Source organism: Pseudopodoces humilis, chromosome 12, assembly GCF_049639895.1.
Source record: "Pseudopodoces humilis isolate 2021_Gansu_Grassland_sample_001 chromosome 12, ASM4963989v1, whole genome shotgun sequence".
Lineage (NCBI taxonomy): Eukaryota > Metazoa > Chordata > Aves > Passeriformes > Paridae > Pseudopodoces > Pseudopodoces humilis.
In genome coordinates this window covers 9,693,254-9,710,445 of record NC_142211.1, presented here as the reverse complement: position 1 = coordinate 9,710,445, position 17,192 = coordinate 9,693,254, and the positions used below count along the sequence as shown (strand labels likewise).

The following is a 17,192-nucleotide window of genomic DNA, read 5'->3' as shown; positions in this document are numbered from 1 at the left end:
GCCACTGAGCCAACCCAGCCCTCCCCCACCCAATAGCAAGGGTTTGCCCCCAGGGAGGGCAGGAATGTGATGAGTGCTGAGTCCACTTCCAGACTGGGTTGATGAGTGTTATTTGTTTGCTCCTCCCCCTCTAGTACTGTGTCACGGGCACGCTCTATGAGCAGGCTCTGCCCTAGGCTCAAGATGGCGGCAGCAGCAGCGGATAAGCAGAAGCACGAGCACGGACGGGTGAAGATTGGGCATTATATCTTGGGCGACACGCTCGGTGTCGGTACCTTTGGCAAAGTCAAAGGTGAGTGGCAGGGAGTGGGGCTCTCACTTGCTCCATGGAGTGGCACGGCCCAGTTGAGCTGCAGAGGGTAGCGCACTGGGCAGGTATGTTGGGCTGAGCAACGGAGTCTCCGTTGCCAGCTGAGGGACACTGCCACCTACGGTAGCCTCAAGGTGGCTGGTCCTCTGGGGCCAGAGTCAGGTGACTTGAGGCCTGACCAGGACTGTGGGTCGTTTTGGGGTTGGGCTCCCCCCTTAGTTTGGGCTTGGTCCCACTTTGTTTCCTGCTCAGTGTTGGGAGTGGGCCTGAGTTTTGTTCGGGGTGGTGCCCGGCCGTATCTGCCAAGCCCGGGTGAGTCACTGGGATGTGGCCACCCTAGCACCGGGGGCCAACGGGGGTGGTGGGAAAGGGGTTGGGGAGTGTGATGTAGGGCTGACGTGTTTTCGGGGTGACCGCGAGCAGGCATTTTGTGGGCTGTTAACTGGAGCCTTGACCCCAGATGCGGTGGCTACAGGGTATTGAAAAACTGCTCAGACTATTCAGCTGAGTTTTCACAGAAGTATGGCGAATGTCGTTTATTTCTATTTTTAGCACACTTTTATAGGGTCCGACAGGGTCCGCGGGCTTAGCAAGCTACTATTGGCTAATACATATTGTTTTACATTTTTTCCCCAGTACTATTGTTTTTCTTTATTCTCGCTGCTCCAGGAGAGTTTCAAGGACACTACCTTTAATATCATCACTTATACTAAAGGCTGGCTTGTGCAGACAGGCTTTTACTAAAATGTCATGCTTTTACTCTATTGAACTGTTTTACTACAATTCCCCATTTCTCTTTTTGCACAAGCCAGGCTTTAGATGCAATACGTTTTACATTTCTACAGATGCAAGATAACATACAGCTTAAAACAACTATCCTATTAATACTATAAGTAAAATTTGTACCCCTTCCAGCACAAGAGACTTCAAACATCCAGTAATGCTCCAGTTAGCTAACTAACTTCCAATGGGGTCACTATCTTCTTTCAGGGTATGTAACCCATTCTGTAGCTGTTTTAGTTGTTTGTGGATTGAAACTGAATGATCAGTAAGGTTCAAATAGCACATACCTTCAAACTCCTCACAACCATGTCCTTGTGTTAAGAGCTTTTATTCGGTTAAAATGTTTTACTACAATTCCTAGTTTCTCTTTTTGCACAAGCCAGGCTTTAGACACAATTCGTTTCACACTTCTACAGATACAAGATAACATACAGCTTAAGACAACTATCTCTATTAACACCATAAGTAAAATCCGTCTCCCTTCTAGCACAAGAGACCTCAACCATCTAGTGATGCCCTAGCTGGCGAACCAACGTAAAGTGGGGTCACTATCTTCTTTCAGGACATGTAACCCATTCTGTAGCTATTTTAGTTGCTTGTGGATGGAAACAGAATGATCAGTAAGATTCAAGCAGCACATGCCTTCAAACTCTTCACAACCATGTCCTTGTGTTAAGAGCAAGAAGTCAATTGCAGCTTGATTTTGCAATACTGCATGACGTACGCTACTCACATCAGCTGAAAGTTCACTTAACATTGTTGATGTTAAGTTCAGTTCTTTCCTAGTCCAACAAGTTAGCCTTTTTTAGAGTTGACAAGCCTTTAGCAGCAGCTGCTCTTGGAGTAAAAAGGAGGCTAGCCATATTATACCACGACTCCAAAAGTCTAGGTGTCTAACATCATCACATTGTAATTAATTCAGGCTTTGCTTTGACCGTTTGATGTTTTTTTTTACCAGTTATATTCAGCAATTGGTGTAAGTTTGGATGGAACAAAGTAAGTTTCTCAAGGTAACAGCGTCCTCCTTGTGGCCTAGCAGGAATCTCATTTCATGCTTTATATCAACAGATTAAGAATGTTGCACTAGGTAATAGCCTTGGTAATCGTCCTGTGAGATTGCACCGTGAATAAAAAGCTTTACTTTCAGTGTTAGTAATGAGATCAACTATAGGGTTAACTGTAGCCCAGTGTTGCATCACCTTGTTGGAGTGGCTTTTTGTTGGGGGCTCAAACATTATCCATCCACCTGAGGTATTGGTGGAGCCTAACAAGTCCAATTCTTCTGGGGGCCCTATGGCAACATTGAGAACTTCAATAATTTTTGCTTGCTAGCAGGCTTCAAGTTGTCTTGACCTGAAGCCAACAGTGCAATTGCACTCTCGTAACAATGCCAATTGATTCAGTTGAGTCTCATTACTAATTAACCTTTAAATACTTGAGGATCCCATTCAGGGACTCCTATGAGACAGGTGTGAAAAGGATCTCCAGGTGTGGCTAGGCTTAAACACAGTGATTTTTGTCCTGTTAAGTATGCCAGAGTGACCCATATGTTCTGTTGCTTTTGGATGTTAGTTACCAGACAGTTGGTTGGGGCCATACACAGCATAATTACTATGATCAGTTTGTTCCACACAAATGACACCATACTTTCAGAATCACAGCTAATCAGGCTTTCGTAATTTGATGAATGAATTCCTTTAAGGTTTAAAGTTAAATGAACTTTCAAATATGCTCACCTTAATACTTGAAGGGGGAATACTTATACTTTATATTAATATCTTCTCTAAGATTATCAATAACCTACAAATAACAATAATCACACAAGCTAAACATTTTATCTTAAACTATTATCTAACTACTTTTAACACACGTGCTCTGGTATTTATGCAATCTGAGTGTGAAAGCAATTTGTTTAAAGGGTAAGAACACAGCAACAATTTGCTTTTATATACATTTAGGTGGAGTCTCTATACTCTTAGATCTTCTACAAAATTCTCCTCAAAAACACACTACGATTTAACACGATTCAGTCTTGGAACGTCCGCTGCTCCTGTGATGTCAGCTGGTAGCCGATCAGTGACTGACTGAGGGCATTGATGTTCAGGTTGTTCTTCACATCCTTCCAAATCTTAAAACAAAAAATAACTGAAAAAAATTGGTAGAGACACAACATCATGATAACAACATAAAATTTCTGTTGGCAAACTGTCTGTGTAGTTTTCAGACACAACTGTGTCCTGGCAGCTCCACTTCTGATCTTGTTTGGAGTACTAAGCTTGTATGGTGACTTCTCTGTTTACTTGGTGTCATGTTTTCAGAGGCAGACAGTCAGGTCAGATGAACAGGTGACCTTTTTGAACCTGTCAGCAAAACATAGGCACTTCTCCCCTTGAAGTTAATGAATCATTTTGGCTTAGCTGTGGTACACCCAATTGTAAATTTAAATTATATGATCTTTCTAAACTTTTAATGTAAATATTTCATTATTCAAAATAAATTGTGGTCTAAATTTCTAATACACATATTACACTAATCAAATGGTTTTAGGGCATCAATTCCCCCCATTTTTAAAAATGAGATATACTTCCGTCATGCACATCAATATCAACACAAAACCATGCACACAACAAATAAAAAAAACTTATAAGTTAGAAATTAAGTAGATAATAAACATTATTAATAGCATATATAAAATTACTATTAACTACTAAAACACTGCACTAGCAACTCACAGTCTGCAAACACACAACAAAATCAGTGAAGGATTGGATAACCACCTCCGGAAATGATTCTCCAAGCCCACTTTAAAATTGATCCAGCTGTCATATTAATAGGCTGGCTTGTGCAGACAGGCTTTTACTAAAATATCATGCTTTTACTCTGTTAAAATGTTTTACTACACACTGCCATCCTTTCTAATTAGGGAGACCATTTTATTTCCCTGTATAAGTCACTCCAAGTTTTTTGTAGTGGAAGACAACGATTACAGGGAAAAGAAAGGACACTCTGTCTCTCGGTCCAACTTGGCAGATTGTAATTAATACCTTAAAAAACAGGAAAGCAAGATATGCTCAGGCTGCAAGCACCATAATTCTCAGCCAGCAGCAGCCGTCTTTACCTCCCACTGCTGGGGGAGCATTCCTGTCTATGCCGCCCTTGGAGAGAGGGAGGGAGAATCAGAGAGAAGAAAATAAGAAGAAAGCAGCTCCACAACAAACGATGAAACAATGAACAGAATCTGTTCAGCAACGGCAGGATGTGATACATCCTGAGCTATTTGCTCCACCTTTGGAGACACTTTTAACAGTACAATCTTATCTAAGTTCCAACTTTACTACCCTGGAAGAAGAGAAGCCAAATTTAGATTGGTTTCTACCTGAACCAGGGGGACATGGGGAGAGCACTGAAGTGTGCGCAGAGAACAAAGGCACCCCCAGGGCAGAGGCAGTGCAGAAAAAGCTCCAAGGCCACGCTGGACAAATATCAGCAATTACAGAAACAGGTGAGCAGAAACAGGTGGCTCAGACAGCTTCAAAGAGAGACAAAATAGCCAAAAAATTGCTAACTATATGGTATCTAGTTCTAAATTCATCACTGTAATTAAAAGTTGATAAGTTGCAATGATCGTCGTTGTTACCACCTGGCCCTGAGAGGCTTTTCGTGTAACATCGTCTGTTTTCGTAAAATCGTGCCCTTTTTCCTCTATCTGTGAACAATGAGAGAAATATTGAGAGAAAAAACTGCATTTGTTAAAGTTAACTTTGTGAGGGTTTTTTTCTCTCTCTGTTTTTCCCCTCTGCGAAAGTATGTGGTGGATGTAAAGAAAGATAACAGCAGAGCAGCAGCAGCAGCAGCAGCAGGCAGTTCACCCCCGCCCCGCTCCCTCTCTAAGAAAAAGCATCGGGATAATATCCAGTTTGTTAAAAGGTCATGATTTATTGGTTTTTAAAAATGTTTTTATATACCTTTTTAGAATTTTGTGTTTTAAGTAATTATGAATTTATGTAGTTGCAGTTTTTTTGAGTTTTACTAGAGAAATTATTGTGATTCTTTGAAAGTTCAAAAAGCCCCTTTTTAAAAAAAGTGTTAAGGTGAATATTAACAGAAGTAAAAGTTACCTTGAAGTAGTTAGTTTTAAAACTTAATGTTAAAATACTGAATGATTTACCGTTGCTAGTAAAACAAACTTCCAATTAACGTTATCTACAGAAGATATTTATGGTTTAAAAATAATTAGCTAGGAGAACTTTACTGTACAAGACAAAGTTAAGCATATATCACCCATTTGTTTGTTTTTTTCCACAATTTTAATAAGGTAATTTTAATCTGAGACCTTTTGTTATAAATAACACGTTGTCTTAGTTTAGGGCAAATTAGGAAGGAAAACTCCAAATGGGGATTTCCCCAGGGAAATGCCCCTCCCCACTAACTGGTCCGGGAAAAGAAAAAAAATTCCTTAGAGAGAAGTGGAAAAAGCTGTTTATTTAACAGAAATTGAGTAATATTAAATAATAAAACCTCTTGCTGTTCGATGGGATGGCAAGTCTAGGAAGAAAAGTCCTTTTCATGTGGTGTAGCTCGGCTCGCTCAGGTTCTTATCAGTCCCTCCGGCGCTGGAAAGTGCCGAGGCCCAGGCCCCGGTGGGCCACAGGCGTGAGCTCCCGGGGTTTAGCTGGGTGTTCAGTCCAGAGCAGGCTTGCACAGATCCAAGAAAATTGGGAAAAAAAAATAAACAAAGGTCTAGGGAACTCCTCTGCCTCAGCTAGCTAAAATTAACTAAAATCCAGAGAGAAGCTCTGTCCCGCTGTCTGTCCGTGCTGCAGACACCACAGTCCAGGAGCGAGATGTGTGGGAGTGATGTTTTTCCTTAACACAAACTGCGCGCTTCTTCTTCCCCCTCTCTTGCTCTCAAAGCCAGTCTTAAAGGTGCAGAACTTAATATATAACATAAACCAGACGATTGGGGATACCAGTATCATAAAGTCACCCCAGGACACACGTATAACAGCATATATACTAATTTGGACTTTGGATTTTAATTAAAAGTTAGACTTGATGTTTTTGAAAAGTTCTACAAAAGCTAAATGGCAACTTCCGAAATTCTGTGTTGTGGTTTTTCTCTAGTAAAACTACACTTTAAAAATCCTAACCAACTTAAGCATATACTAGGCAAATTCCTGTTATGAATAAGTATTTTTAGTAACATGTGCAGTTATTGTGAGTTATTCTCAAAGCCAGATGACATATAATTGTGATGTATTTGTTACATTTTTATAATCTTTATAGTGAATCCATGTTATTGTTATATTGTGTTTAAAAAGTATATGTCAAACTTTCAGTTACTATTTTGTAGTAATAGAGTAAGATTAAGTTATGCTTTTATTTAATATAGATTGTTAATAGAATTAAGCAAAATTAAGTTTTATTATGTTTGAATGTTTTTAAGTTAAGTTTTATAACTTTGATATTCTTTTAAGGTTTTTTGTTATTTCTTTTTATTATAATCAACTTTTACCAGGTTGAAATATTGTTTCATTTAAATTTTCTCACATTTTGTTAAAAGACACTTATCTAAACTGCAAAATATAGTTATTTTCCTAGAGGAATGAAGATGACTACGACTAAAACAGCTGTGATAGAACACTGATGAACACCTGCTTGTGGATAGAGGTGAATGCACTCTGTGATACCCTTGATTTCATCGGGAGTTCTATTGTTTGTTGCAATCTCTGCAGTTTTCGTTTTCTATAGGTAACACAAAAGAATAGTGATTGTTATTTACTAAGAAAGAAGTTTTCTACCTTATTTCATTTTTAGTCATTAAGACATGAATGTTTTAAAAATATCTTAATTTTTTCAAACACGGCTGACATATTCATTGTATAATGTGAATTTATGGATTTTTATGATGAGCATTATTTTTTGAATGTCATTGTTGTATTTATAGCCGGCTTATATATTTTAACATATCTTTGTGTAACTACCTTTTAGACACGTATCATTTGAAATCTTTTTGTTTTCTAACTACAGATGCATCTTGGTAAACAAGCTATATAGCTGTTCCTATACAGAGGGGTTTTTTTATTTTTTTTTTTACTCCTTTCCTTGTTTAAAAAGGCTTGTTTTGCCTAATCCAGTGTAGCTTTATTATTTTTCAGAGCTTCCAAAATTCCACGAAAATTTATCATTGTTGAAAGTTAGCTGCCACGAGAGAGGCTTCAGATTAAACCAATTGATAAATGGTTTAATTGGTCTGTTACCTAGGACTTCTGATCATTTGCTTTATAAGAATGCACTTTGGCAGTTTGCTGTGCTGTAAGCATCTCATAGCTGCTATTATTAAAAACCGTTTTTTGAAAATGAATTAAGAGACATCTTTCCAGTTTAAAGCCTAAGGCCCTGGCCAAGCCTTGACTTGACCTGGATAGACTGTGTCGCCCTGAAAACTCCACTTCTGAGCTTGCTGACATGGTTTTCTAAAGACCTTCCCAGGACAGTAACTGTAAACATAGATATCTGTACATTCTTTCTGTTACACGTCTTGTGATGGGCATCTCTCATGGCCAGTGCAGTGAGAAAGTGTTATCCTGACCATCCAATCCCTGGCCGTGGTCAGAAGCCTATAAATCCTGGGAGGAAAAATAAACTCTTCTTTTCACCACACCTCGACCTGTGTCCATGTGATCTATTCATCTTCAGCGGCAACAAGACTGCTTGCCAACAGATCCAGATGTTTTCTGTACCTAATCAGTATTTAAGTCACTTTTGACTTAGCAATTTGACCCTATTAATATGACAGCTGGATCAATTTTAAAGTGGGCTTGGAGAATCATTTCCGGAGGTGGTTATCCAATCCTTCACTGATTTTGTTGTGTGTTTGCAGACTGTGAGTTGCTAGTGCAGTGTTTTAGTAGTTAATAGTAATTTTATATATGCTATTAATAATGTTTATTATCTACTTAATTTCTAACTTATAAGTTTTTTTTATTTGTTGTGTGCATGGTTTTGTGTTGATATTGATGTGCATGACGGAAGTATATCTCATTTTTAAAAATGGGGGGAATTGATGCCCTAAAACCATTTGATTAGTGTAATATGTGTATTAGAAATTTAGACCACAATTTATTTTGAATAATGAAATATTTACATTAAAAGTTTAGAAAGATCATATAATTTAAATTTACAATTGGGTGTACCACAGCTAAGCCAAAATGATTCATTAACTTCAAGGGGAGAAGTGCCTATGTTTTGCTGACAGGTTCAAAAAGGTCACCTGTTCATCTGACCTGACTGTCTGCCTCTGAAAACATGACACCAAGTAAACAGAGAAGTCACCATACAAGCTTAGTACTCCAAACAAGATCAGAAGTGGAGCTGCCAGGACACAGTTGTGTCTGAAAACTACACAGACAGTTTGCCAACAGAAATTTTATGTTGTTATCATGATGTTGTGTCTCTACCAATTTTTTTCAGTTATTTTTTGTTTTAAGATTTGGAAGGATGTGAAGAACAACCTGAACATCAATGCCCTCAGTCAGTCACTGATCGGCTACCAGCTGACATCACAGGAGCAGCGGACGTTCCAAGACTGAATCGTGTTAAATCGTAGTGTGTTTTTGAGGAGAATTTTGTAGAAGATCTAAGAGTATAGAGACTCCACCTAAATGTATATAAAAGCAAATTGTTGCTGTGTTCTTACCCTTTAAACAAATTGCTTTCACACTCAGATTGCATAAATACCAGAGCACGTGTGTTAAAAGTAGTTAGATAATAGTTTAAGATAAAATGTTTAGCTTGTGTGATTATTGTTATTTGTAGGTTATTGATAATCTTAGAGAAGATATTAATATAAAGTATAAGTATTCCCCCTTCAAGTATTAAGGTGAGCATATTTGAAAGTTCATTTAACTTTAAACCTTAAAGGAATTCATTCATCAAATTACGAAAGCCTGATTAGCTGTGATTCTGAAAGTATGGTGTCATTTGTGTGGAACAAACTGATCATAGTAATTATGCTGTGTATGGCCCCAACCAACTGTCTGGTAACTAACATCCAAAAGCAACAGAACATATGGGTCACTCTGGCATACTTAACAGGACAAAAATCACTGTGTTTAAGCCTAGCCACACCTGGAGATCCTTTTCACACCTGTCTCATAGGAGTCCCTGAATGGGATCCTCAAGTATTTAAAGGTTAATTAGTAATGAGACTCAACTGAATCAATTGGCATTGTTACGAGAGTGCAATTGCACTGTTGGCTTCAGGTCAAGACAACTTGAAGCCTGCTAGCAAGCAAAAATTATTGAAGTTCTCAATGTTGCCATAGGGCCCCCAGAAGAATTGGACTTGTTAGGCTCCACCAATACCTCAGGTGGATGGATAATGTTTGAGCCCCCAACAAAAAGCCACTCCAACAAGGTGATGCAACACTGGGCTACAGTTAACCCTATAGTTGATCTCATTACTAACACTGAAAGTAAAGCTTTTTATTCACGGTGCAATCTCACAGGACGATTACCAAGGCTATTACCTAGTGCAACATTCTTAATCTGTTGATATAAAGCATGAAATGAGATTCCTGCTAGGCCACAAGGAGGACGCTGTTACCTTGAGAAACTTACTTTGTTCCATCCAAACTTACACCAATTGCTGAATATAACTGGTAAAAAAAAACATCAAACGGTCAAAGCAAAGCCTGAATTAATTACAATGTGATGATGTTAGACACCTAGACTTTTGGAGTCGTGGTATAATATGGCTAGCCTCCTTTTTACTCCAAGAGCAGCTGCTGCTAAAGGCTTGTCAACTCTAAAAAAGGCTAACTTGTTGGACTAGGAAAGAACTGAACTTAACATCAACAATGTTAAGTGAACTTTCAGCTGATGTGAGTAGCGTACGTCATGCAGTATTGCAAAATCAAGCTGCAATTGACTTCTTGCTCTTAACACAAGGACATGGTTGTGAAGAGTTTGAAGGCATGTGCTGCTTGAATCTTACTGATCATTCTGTTTCCATCCACAAGCAACTAAAATAGCTACAGAATGGGTTACATGTCCTGAAAGAAGATAGTGACCCCACTTTACGTTGGTTCGCCAGCTAGGGCATCACTAGATGGTTGAGGTCTCTTGTGCTAGAAGGGAGACGGATTTTACTTATGGTGTTAATAGAGATAGTTGTCTTAAGCTGTATGTTATCTTGTATCTGTAGAAGTGTGAAACGAATTGTGTCTAAAGCCTGGCTTGTGCAAAAAGAGAAACTAGGAATTGTAGTAAAACAGTTCAATATAGTAAAAGCATGATATTTTAATAAAAGCCTGTCTGCACATGCCAGCCTTTGGTATAAACGATGATATTAAAAGCAGTGTCTTTGAAACTCTCCTGAAGCAGCGAGAATGAAAGATAAACAATAGCCTTGTGTATTGGGGGAAGAATGTAGACCATATGTATTAACCAATAGAAGCTTGATAAGCCTGCGGACCCTATCTGACCCTATATAAGTGTGCTAATGATAGAAATAAACAACGTTCGCCATACTTCTGTGAAGACTTGGTGAATAGTCTGGCGGTTTATCAATAGCAATGTTTTTGGATGCAAAATGCTTTTTTTATAGTAGTGCAAAAACAGTCATGCTGCAAGACTTCTGAGCATTAGGTTTAAAGTTTTTTCCTACATATCCAGTTCACCTTCTAATGATAGAATTATGGGAGAAATTTGAGTAGGGCAGAACAAGCGATGTACCATGTGGTTTTCAGACTCCCCAAAGACAATGGGGATAATGCGGAATGCTTACATCTTAACTGTGATATTTCTTGGCCTTGTTTCTTGCAGTTGGTAAACATGAATTAACTGGGCATAAAGTCGCAGTGAAGATCCTAAATCGACAGAAGATTCGCAGCCTTGATGTTGTAGGAAAAATCCGCAGGGAGATCCAGAACCTCAAACTCTTCAGGCATCCTCATATAATTAAACTGTAAGTTTTGCTTGCTATAATCATATCTAAACAGTAGTGCCTTGCTCTCACTGGTCTGAAACATGTTTAAAAGGCAATACTATTAGTGGTATACTTTTAGGAATGTAACCAGTTTTCAACTATGTGACCATTCTTGGTGTACTTTGTTATGCATTTTCACAAAACTGATTATTCTGCAGGGCAGAGGGCTTCCATTAGTTTTTACTTACAAATTCTTTGGGCAGGTATATAGAAGGTAGTGGCATGATGTTGAAAGACCCCCGAGCTGTTCACCACTCTTCACAGAAGTAATTGTGAATGCCGTTTATTTCTATCTTTAGCACACCTTTTATAGGGTTCTACAGGGTCTGTGGGCAGAGCAAGCTACTACTGGCTAGTACACACAAGTTTACATTCTTATCCTTGTACACAGGAACATTGTTTTACTTTCTACAGGCAAGTTTCAAGGATTTTAGCCTTTAATATTGCGACTTATCCCAGAAGCTGGTTTGTGCAGACAGACCTTTACCAATATATAAAAATACAGCAACAATTCCCCCTTTCTCTTTTTGCACAAACCAGGCTTTGGATAAGATAACACACAAGTTAGACTGTCATCTCAATTAACATTATAAGTAAAGTCCGTCCCCCTTCTAGCACAAGAGACCTTAACCATCCGGTGATGCCCCAGCTGGCAAACCAACTTCCAATGGGGTCACTATCTTCCTTCAGGGCATGTAACCCATCCTGTAGCTGTTGCAGTTGCTTATGGATGGAAGCTGAATGATCAGTAAGATCCAAGCAGCACATGCCTTCAAACTCTTCACCACCATGTCCTTGTGCTAAGAGCAAAAAGTCAATTGCAGCTTGATTTCATAATACTGCATGACACACTACTCACATCGGCTGAAAGCTCACTTAACATCGTGGATGTTAAGTTCAATCCTTCCTTAGTCTAGCAAGCGAGCCTTTTTAGAGTTGCTAGGCCTTAATTCATTCAGGCTTCGCTTTGACTGTTTGATGTTTTTCATTTTGCTAGTTACATTCAACAATTGATGTAAACTTGGGTGGAACAAAGTGAGTTTCCCAAGATAACAGGGTCCTCTGTGGATTAGCAGGAATCTAATTCCATGCTCTATCTCCACAGATGAGGAAGATGGAACTAGGTAATCGCTTTGGCAATTGTCCTATGAGATTGCACCACAAATAAAGGCTTTACTTTCAATGGTAGTAACGAGATCAGCTATAGGGTTGACTGCAGCTCAGTGCTACATTACTTTGTTAGAATGACTTTTTGTCGGGGGTTCAAACATTATCCATCCACCTGAGGTATTGGTGGAACTTAACAAGTCTAATTCTTCTGAGGGTTGTAATATTGAGAACTTTGGTAATTTTTGCTTGCCAACAGGCTTCAAGTTGTCTTAATGTGAAGCCAACAGTGCAACTGCACTCTTGCAGCATTGCCAATCGATTCAGTTGAGTCTCATTACTAATTAAACCTTTAAATGCTGGAGGATCCCATTCAGGGACTCCCATGGGACAGGTGCGAAAGGATCTCCAGGTGTGGCTAAGCTCAAACACATTGACCTTTGGCCAGTTCAATGTGCCAGAGTGACCCATATGTTCTCTTGGGTATTAGTTAGCAGACAGTTGGTCAGGACTATACACAACACAATTACCATAAGCAGTTTGTTCCATGTAAATGACATCATATTTGCAAACTCACAGCTAAAACTTTAACGTTAAATGAACTTTCAAAGATGCTTACACTAGCTCTTGAAGGGGGAATACTTATACTTTATACTAACATAACAATTACTACACAGGCTAAACTCTTTATCTTAAACTATTATCTAACTACTTTTAACACACGTGCTCTGGTATATATGTAGTCTAAGCGTGAAAGCAATTTGCTGAAAGGATAAAAACACAACTACAATTTGCTTTATATACAGTTAAATGGAGTCTCTACACTTCTTAGATCTTCTACAGAATTTCTCTAACACGATTCAGTCCTGGAACGTTCACTGCTCCCGTGATGTCAGCTGGCAGTTGATTGGTGACTGAGGGCTTTGATGTTCAAGTTGTTCTTCAGATCCTTCTAAATCTTAAAACAAAGGATACCTGAAAAACTGGTAGAGACACAACATCATAATAACAACATAAAATTTCTGTTGGCAACTGTCTGTATAGTGTTCAGACACAACTGTGTCCTGACAGGTCCACTTCTGATCCATGTCTGGAGTACCAAGGCTGTGTGATGACTTCTCTGTTCACTGGATTGCGTGTGTTCAGAGGCAGACAGTCTGGTCAGATGGACAGGTGACCTTTTTTGAACCTGCCAACAAAACACAGACACTTCTATCCTTGAAGTTAATGAATTACACTAATCAAATCCTTTTAGGGCATCCATTTCCCCCGTTTTCTTAAAAAAATAAAATGAGATGTACTTCTGTTATAAACAACATCAACACAAAACCATATACACAATTAATAAGAACCTATACCAGTTAAAAATCAATTAAATCATAAACATTATTAATGACATATGTAATATAAAACGACTATTAATTACTAAAACACTGCACCAGCATCCCATAGTTAGCAAACAAACAGAAACAAAAAAAAATCAGTGAAGGATTGGGTAATCATCTCCGGAAATGATTCTCCAAGCCCACTTCAAAATTGATCCAGCTGTCATATTAATAGGGTCAAATTGCTGAGTCAAAAAGTGACTCAGATACTGGTTTGGTACAGAAAACATCTGGATCTGCTGGCAAACATTCCATCCAGGTAAAGTCAAGGCTTGGCCCGGGCCTGGCTTTAAACTGGAAAGATGCCTCTTAACTCATTTCTAAAAAAAGGTTCTCAATAGTAGCAGCTATGAGATGCTTACAGCACAGCAAACTGTTAAAATGCATTTGTACAAATCAAATGATCAGAAGCCTTAGGTACCAGACCAATTAAACCATGCAGCAGTTGGTTTAATCTGAAGCCTCTCACATGGCAGCTGATCTTCAACAATGATACAACTTCTTAAAATTCTGGAAACACTGAAAAATAAGAAGGCTATAACAAACAAAAACTGCAGATATTGCAACAACCAATAGAACTCCCAGTGAAGTCAGGGGTGTCACAGACTGCATTCACCTCCATCCACAAGCAGGTGTTCACCAGTGTTCCATCACTGCTGTTTCAGTTGTGGCTGTCTTCATCTCTCTAGGAAAATAACTATACTTTGCAGTTTAGACAAGTGTCTCCAATAAAACATAAAACAATTTAAATTAAACAATATTTAAACCTAACAATAATTATTTATGACAAAAGGAAATAACAAACTTAACCTTAAAAGAATATCTAAGTTAGAAAACCTAACTTAAAAACATTCAAGCCTAAACATAATAAAACTTGACTATCCTTAATGCTATTAACACTTAATCTATCCTAAATAAAAACATAACTTAATCTTATTCTGTTACTACAAAAAAGCAGCTAAAACTTTGATGTATACCTTTCAAACACAATATAACAATAACATGGATTCACTATAGAGATTATAAAAATGTAACAAATCCATCACAATTCTATGTCATCTAGCTTTAAGAATAACCCACAATAATTGCAAATGTTACTAAAAATACTAATTCATAGCAGGAATTTGCCTAGCATATGTTTAAATTGGTTAGGATTTTAAAGTGTAGTTTTTCTGGAGAAAAAACACAACAACACAGGAATTGGCAAGTTGCCATTTAGCTTTTGTAGCACTTTTCAAAAGTACTACATTTACATTTTTTCAGAAACATTAAGTCCAATTCTGAAACTGAAACCCAAAATCCAAATTGGTGTATATGCAGTTATATGTGTTTTATATAACAAAATAACTCACATTAAAATTACCTTATTAAAATTGTGGAAAAAACAAGCAAATAGATAATATATACTTTAACTTAACTTTGTCTTGTACAGTAAAGTTCTCTTAACTAATTTTTTTTTTTTTTTTTTTAAACCATAAATCTCTTCTGTAGATAACATTAATTGGAAGGTTTTCCTAGAAGCTGTAAATCACACCATATTTTAACCTTGGGTTCTAAAACCAATTATTGCAAGGCAACTTCTGTTAAACACTTTTTCTCTCTCTTTTTTTTTTCTTTTTTTTTCTTTTTTTTTCTTTTTTTTTTCCTTTTTTTTTTTCACTTTCAAAGACTCACAATAACTTCTCAGTAAAATCCTAAAAACTGCAATTGCATAAACTCATAATTACTTAAAACACAAACGTAACTCTAAAAGGGTATATAAAAACATTTTGAAAACCCAATAAATCATGACTTTGTAACAAACTAGGTACAATCCCGACGCTTCTTCTTAGAGAGGGAGCCGGGGGGTGGACTGCCCACCCTGCTGCTGCTGCAGCTCTGCTCTTATCTTTCTTCACATTCTCTGCATACTCTGGCAGAGAGGAAAAACGGAGAGAAAGGAAAAAAAAACCTCACAAAGCTAACTTTAACAAATGCAGTTTTTTCTCTCATTCTCTCTTGTTGTTCACAGATAGAGGAAAAAAGGGCACGATTTTACAAAAGCAGGCGATGTTACACGAAAAGTCTCTCACAGCCAGATGCTAACAGCGGTGATCATTGCAGCTTATCAGCGTGGCCTTGGAACTTATCTTGCGTTGCTTCTACCCCGAGGGTGCCTTTGTTCTCTGCGCCCACCTCAGTGCTCCCCCATGTCCCCCTGGTTCGGGTGGAAACCAATCTAAATTTGGCTTCTTTTCTTCCAGGGTGGTAAAGATGGAACTTAAATAAGATTGTAGCGTTAAAAGTGACTCCAAAAATGAAGCAAATATTTCTGGATGTATCACATCCTGCCATAACTGAACAGATTCTGTTCGTTGTTTCAGCGTTCGCTGTGGAACTTTTTTATCTCATTATTTTCTTCTCTTTGACTCTCTCTCCCTCTCTCCCTGGGCAGCATAGATAGGAGTGCTCGCCCAGCAGTGGGAGGTAAAGGCATCTGCTGCTGTGACGCAGGTAGAATTACGGGGCTCACAGCCTCAGCATATCTCGCTTTTCTGTTTTTTAAGGTATTACAATCTGCCAAGTTCGACCGAGAGACACAGTGTCCTTGCTCTTTTCCGTAATTGCCGTTTCCCATATCAGAACTGATATATCAGTCCGTTCTTGCACCGCAAAAAGCAGTGAGAGCACTGCAAATGCCCATGACAATTAGCCCATATAATGAGCATATCCAGGTCCTTTTCCCAGGCTGCTCCGCCTCATTTAACGAGGATGCAGAGAAGCAGTTTATCAGTTTATCCGCCGCCACAAATTCCACATCCATGCTAATGGCCCGCGGCAGGGGGGAAGGTTGCGAGCCTTCTACAACGCCCCTGCCTTCGGACTCCCCCAGCGACTCGCCCCCGTTGATTCGCGAGCCGCCTATCTGGTACCGATCCAAGGCAGCCTCTATCTGCACTCAGATCCGCTCCACCAACCTCAGTCCAAGGCTCCGTCCCACCGTGTGTGGATCCACTGAAGCCCCCCTGCCCGCAGGGTGTCCCGTTCGAGCGCCAAATATTGAGAGACCGCCAGCTATTCACCAGTCTTCACGGAAGTAATCGTGAACGCCGTTTATTTCTATCTTTAGCACACCTTTTATAGGGTTCTACAGCGTCCGCAGGCAGAGCAAGCTACTACTGGTTAACACACACAGTTTACATTTTTTCTCCTACACACAAGGATATTGTTTTGCTTTACTCTCTCTTCTGCATGAAGGTTTCAAGGACTTTAGCCTTTAATATCACGATTTATTTCAAAGGCTGGTTTGTGCATACAGGCCTTTACTAATATATAAAATATATCAACAAGCCTGAATGTAAATAGCATTTGAGCTATAATTGATACTGTTGTGTAGATAAACTTCCTGGTGACTTTGGATCATGCTGTTTGTGCTATTAGCTGTATTAGGGAACTGTTAGTTTGCTACAAAGCAGAGCGATGCAGACTCCCCAGGCAGGTGCAAAAGAGGACTCCATTATGGCAAAACCCAGGCCTTGCAAGCAGTTGAGCTTTTATCAGTTACATACTTTTAAAATACAACAAACATAATCCAACCAACCACCATACACCACAATGTGAACACACGATGGTTATA

At 38.8% G+C, this 17,192-nt stretch overlaps 1 protein-coding gene across 2 annotated transcripts in view; it reads left to right on the top strand.

Annotated features, from left to right (window-relative positions):
• Nucleotides 1–17,192, top strand: part of LOC148183355 (5'-AMP-activated protein kinase catalytic subunit alpha-1-like) — a 59,937-nt gene that overhangs the window by 9,345 nt on the left and 33,400 nt on the right. The window contains exons 2-3 of one of the 2 annotated variants that reach the window (XM_088061434.1): nucleotides 135–292; nucleotides 10,922–11,063. In XM_088061434.1, coding sequence (XP_087917560.1) covers nucleotides 157–292; nucleotides 10,922–11,063 — 278 coding nt within the window. In that variant the 5' untranslated portion in view covers nucleotides 135–156. The remainder of the gene's footprint in view (nucleotides 1–134; nucleotides 293–10,921; nucleotides 11,064–17,192) is intronic. The other variant, XM_088061435.1, reaches the window with a different exon arrangement.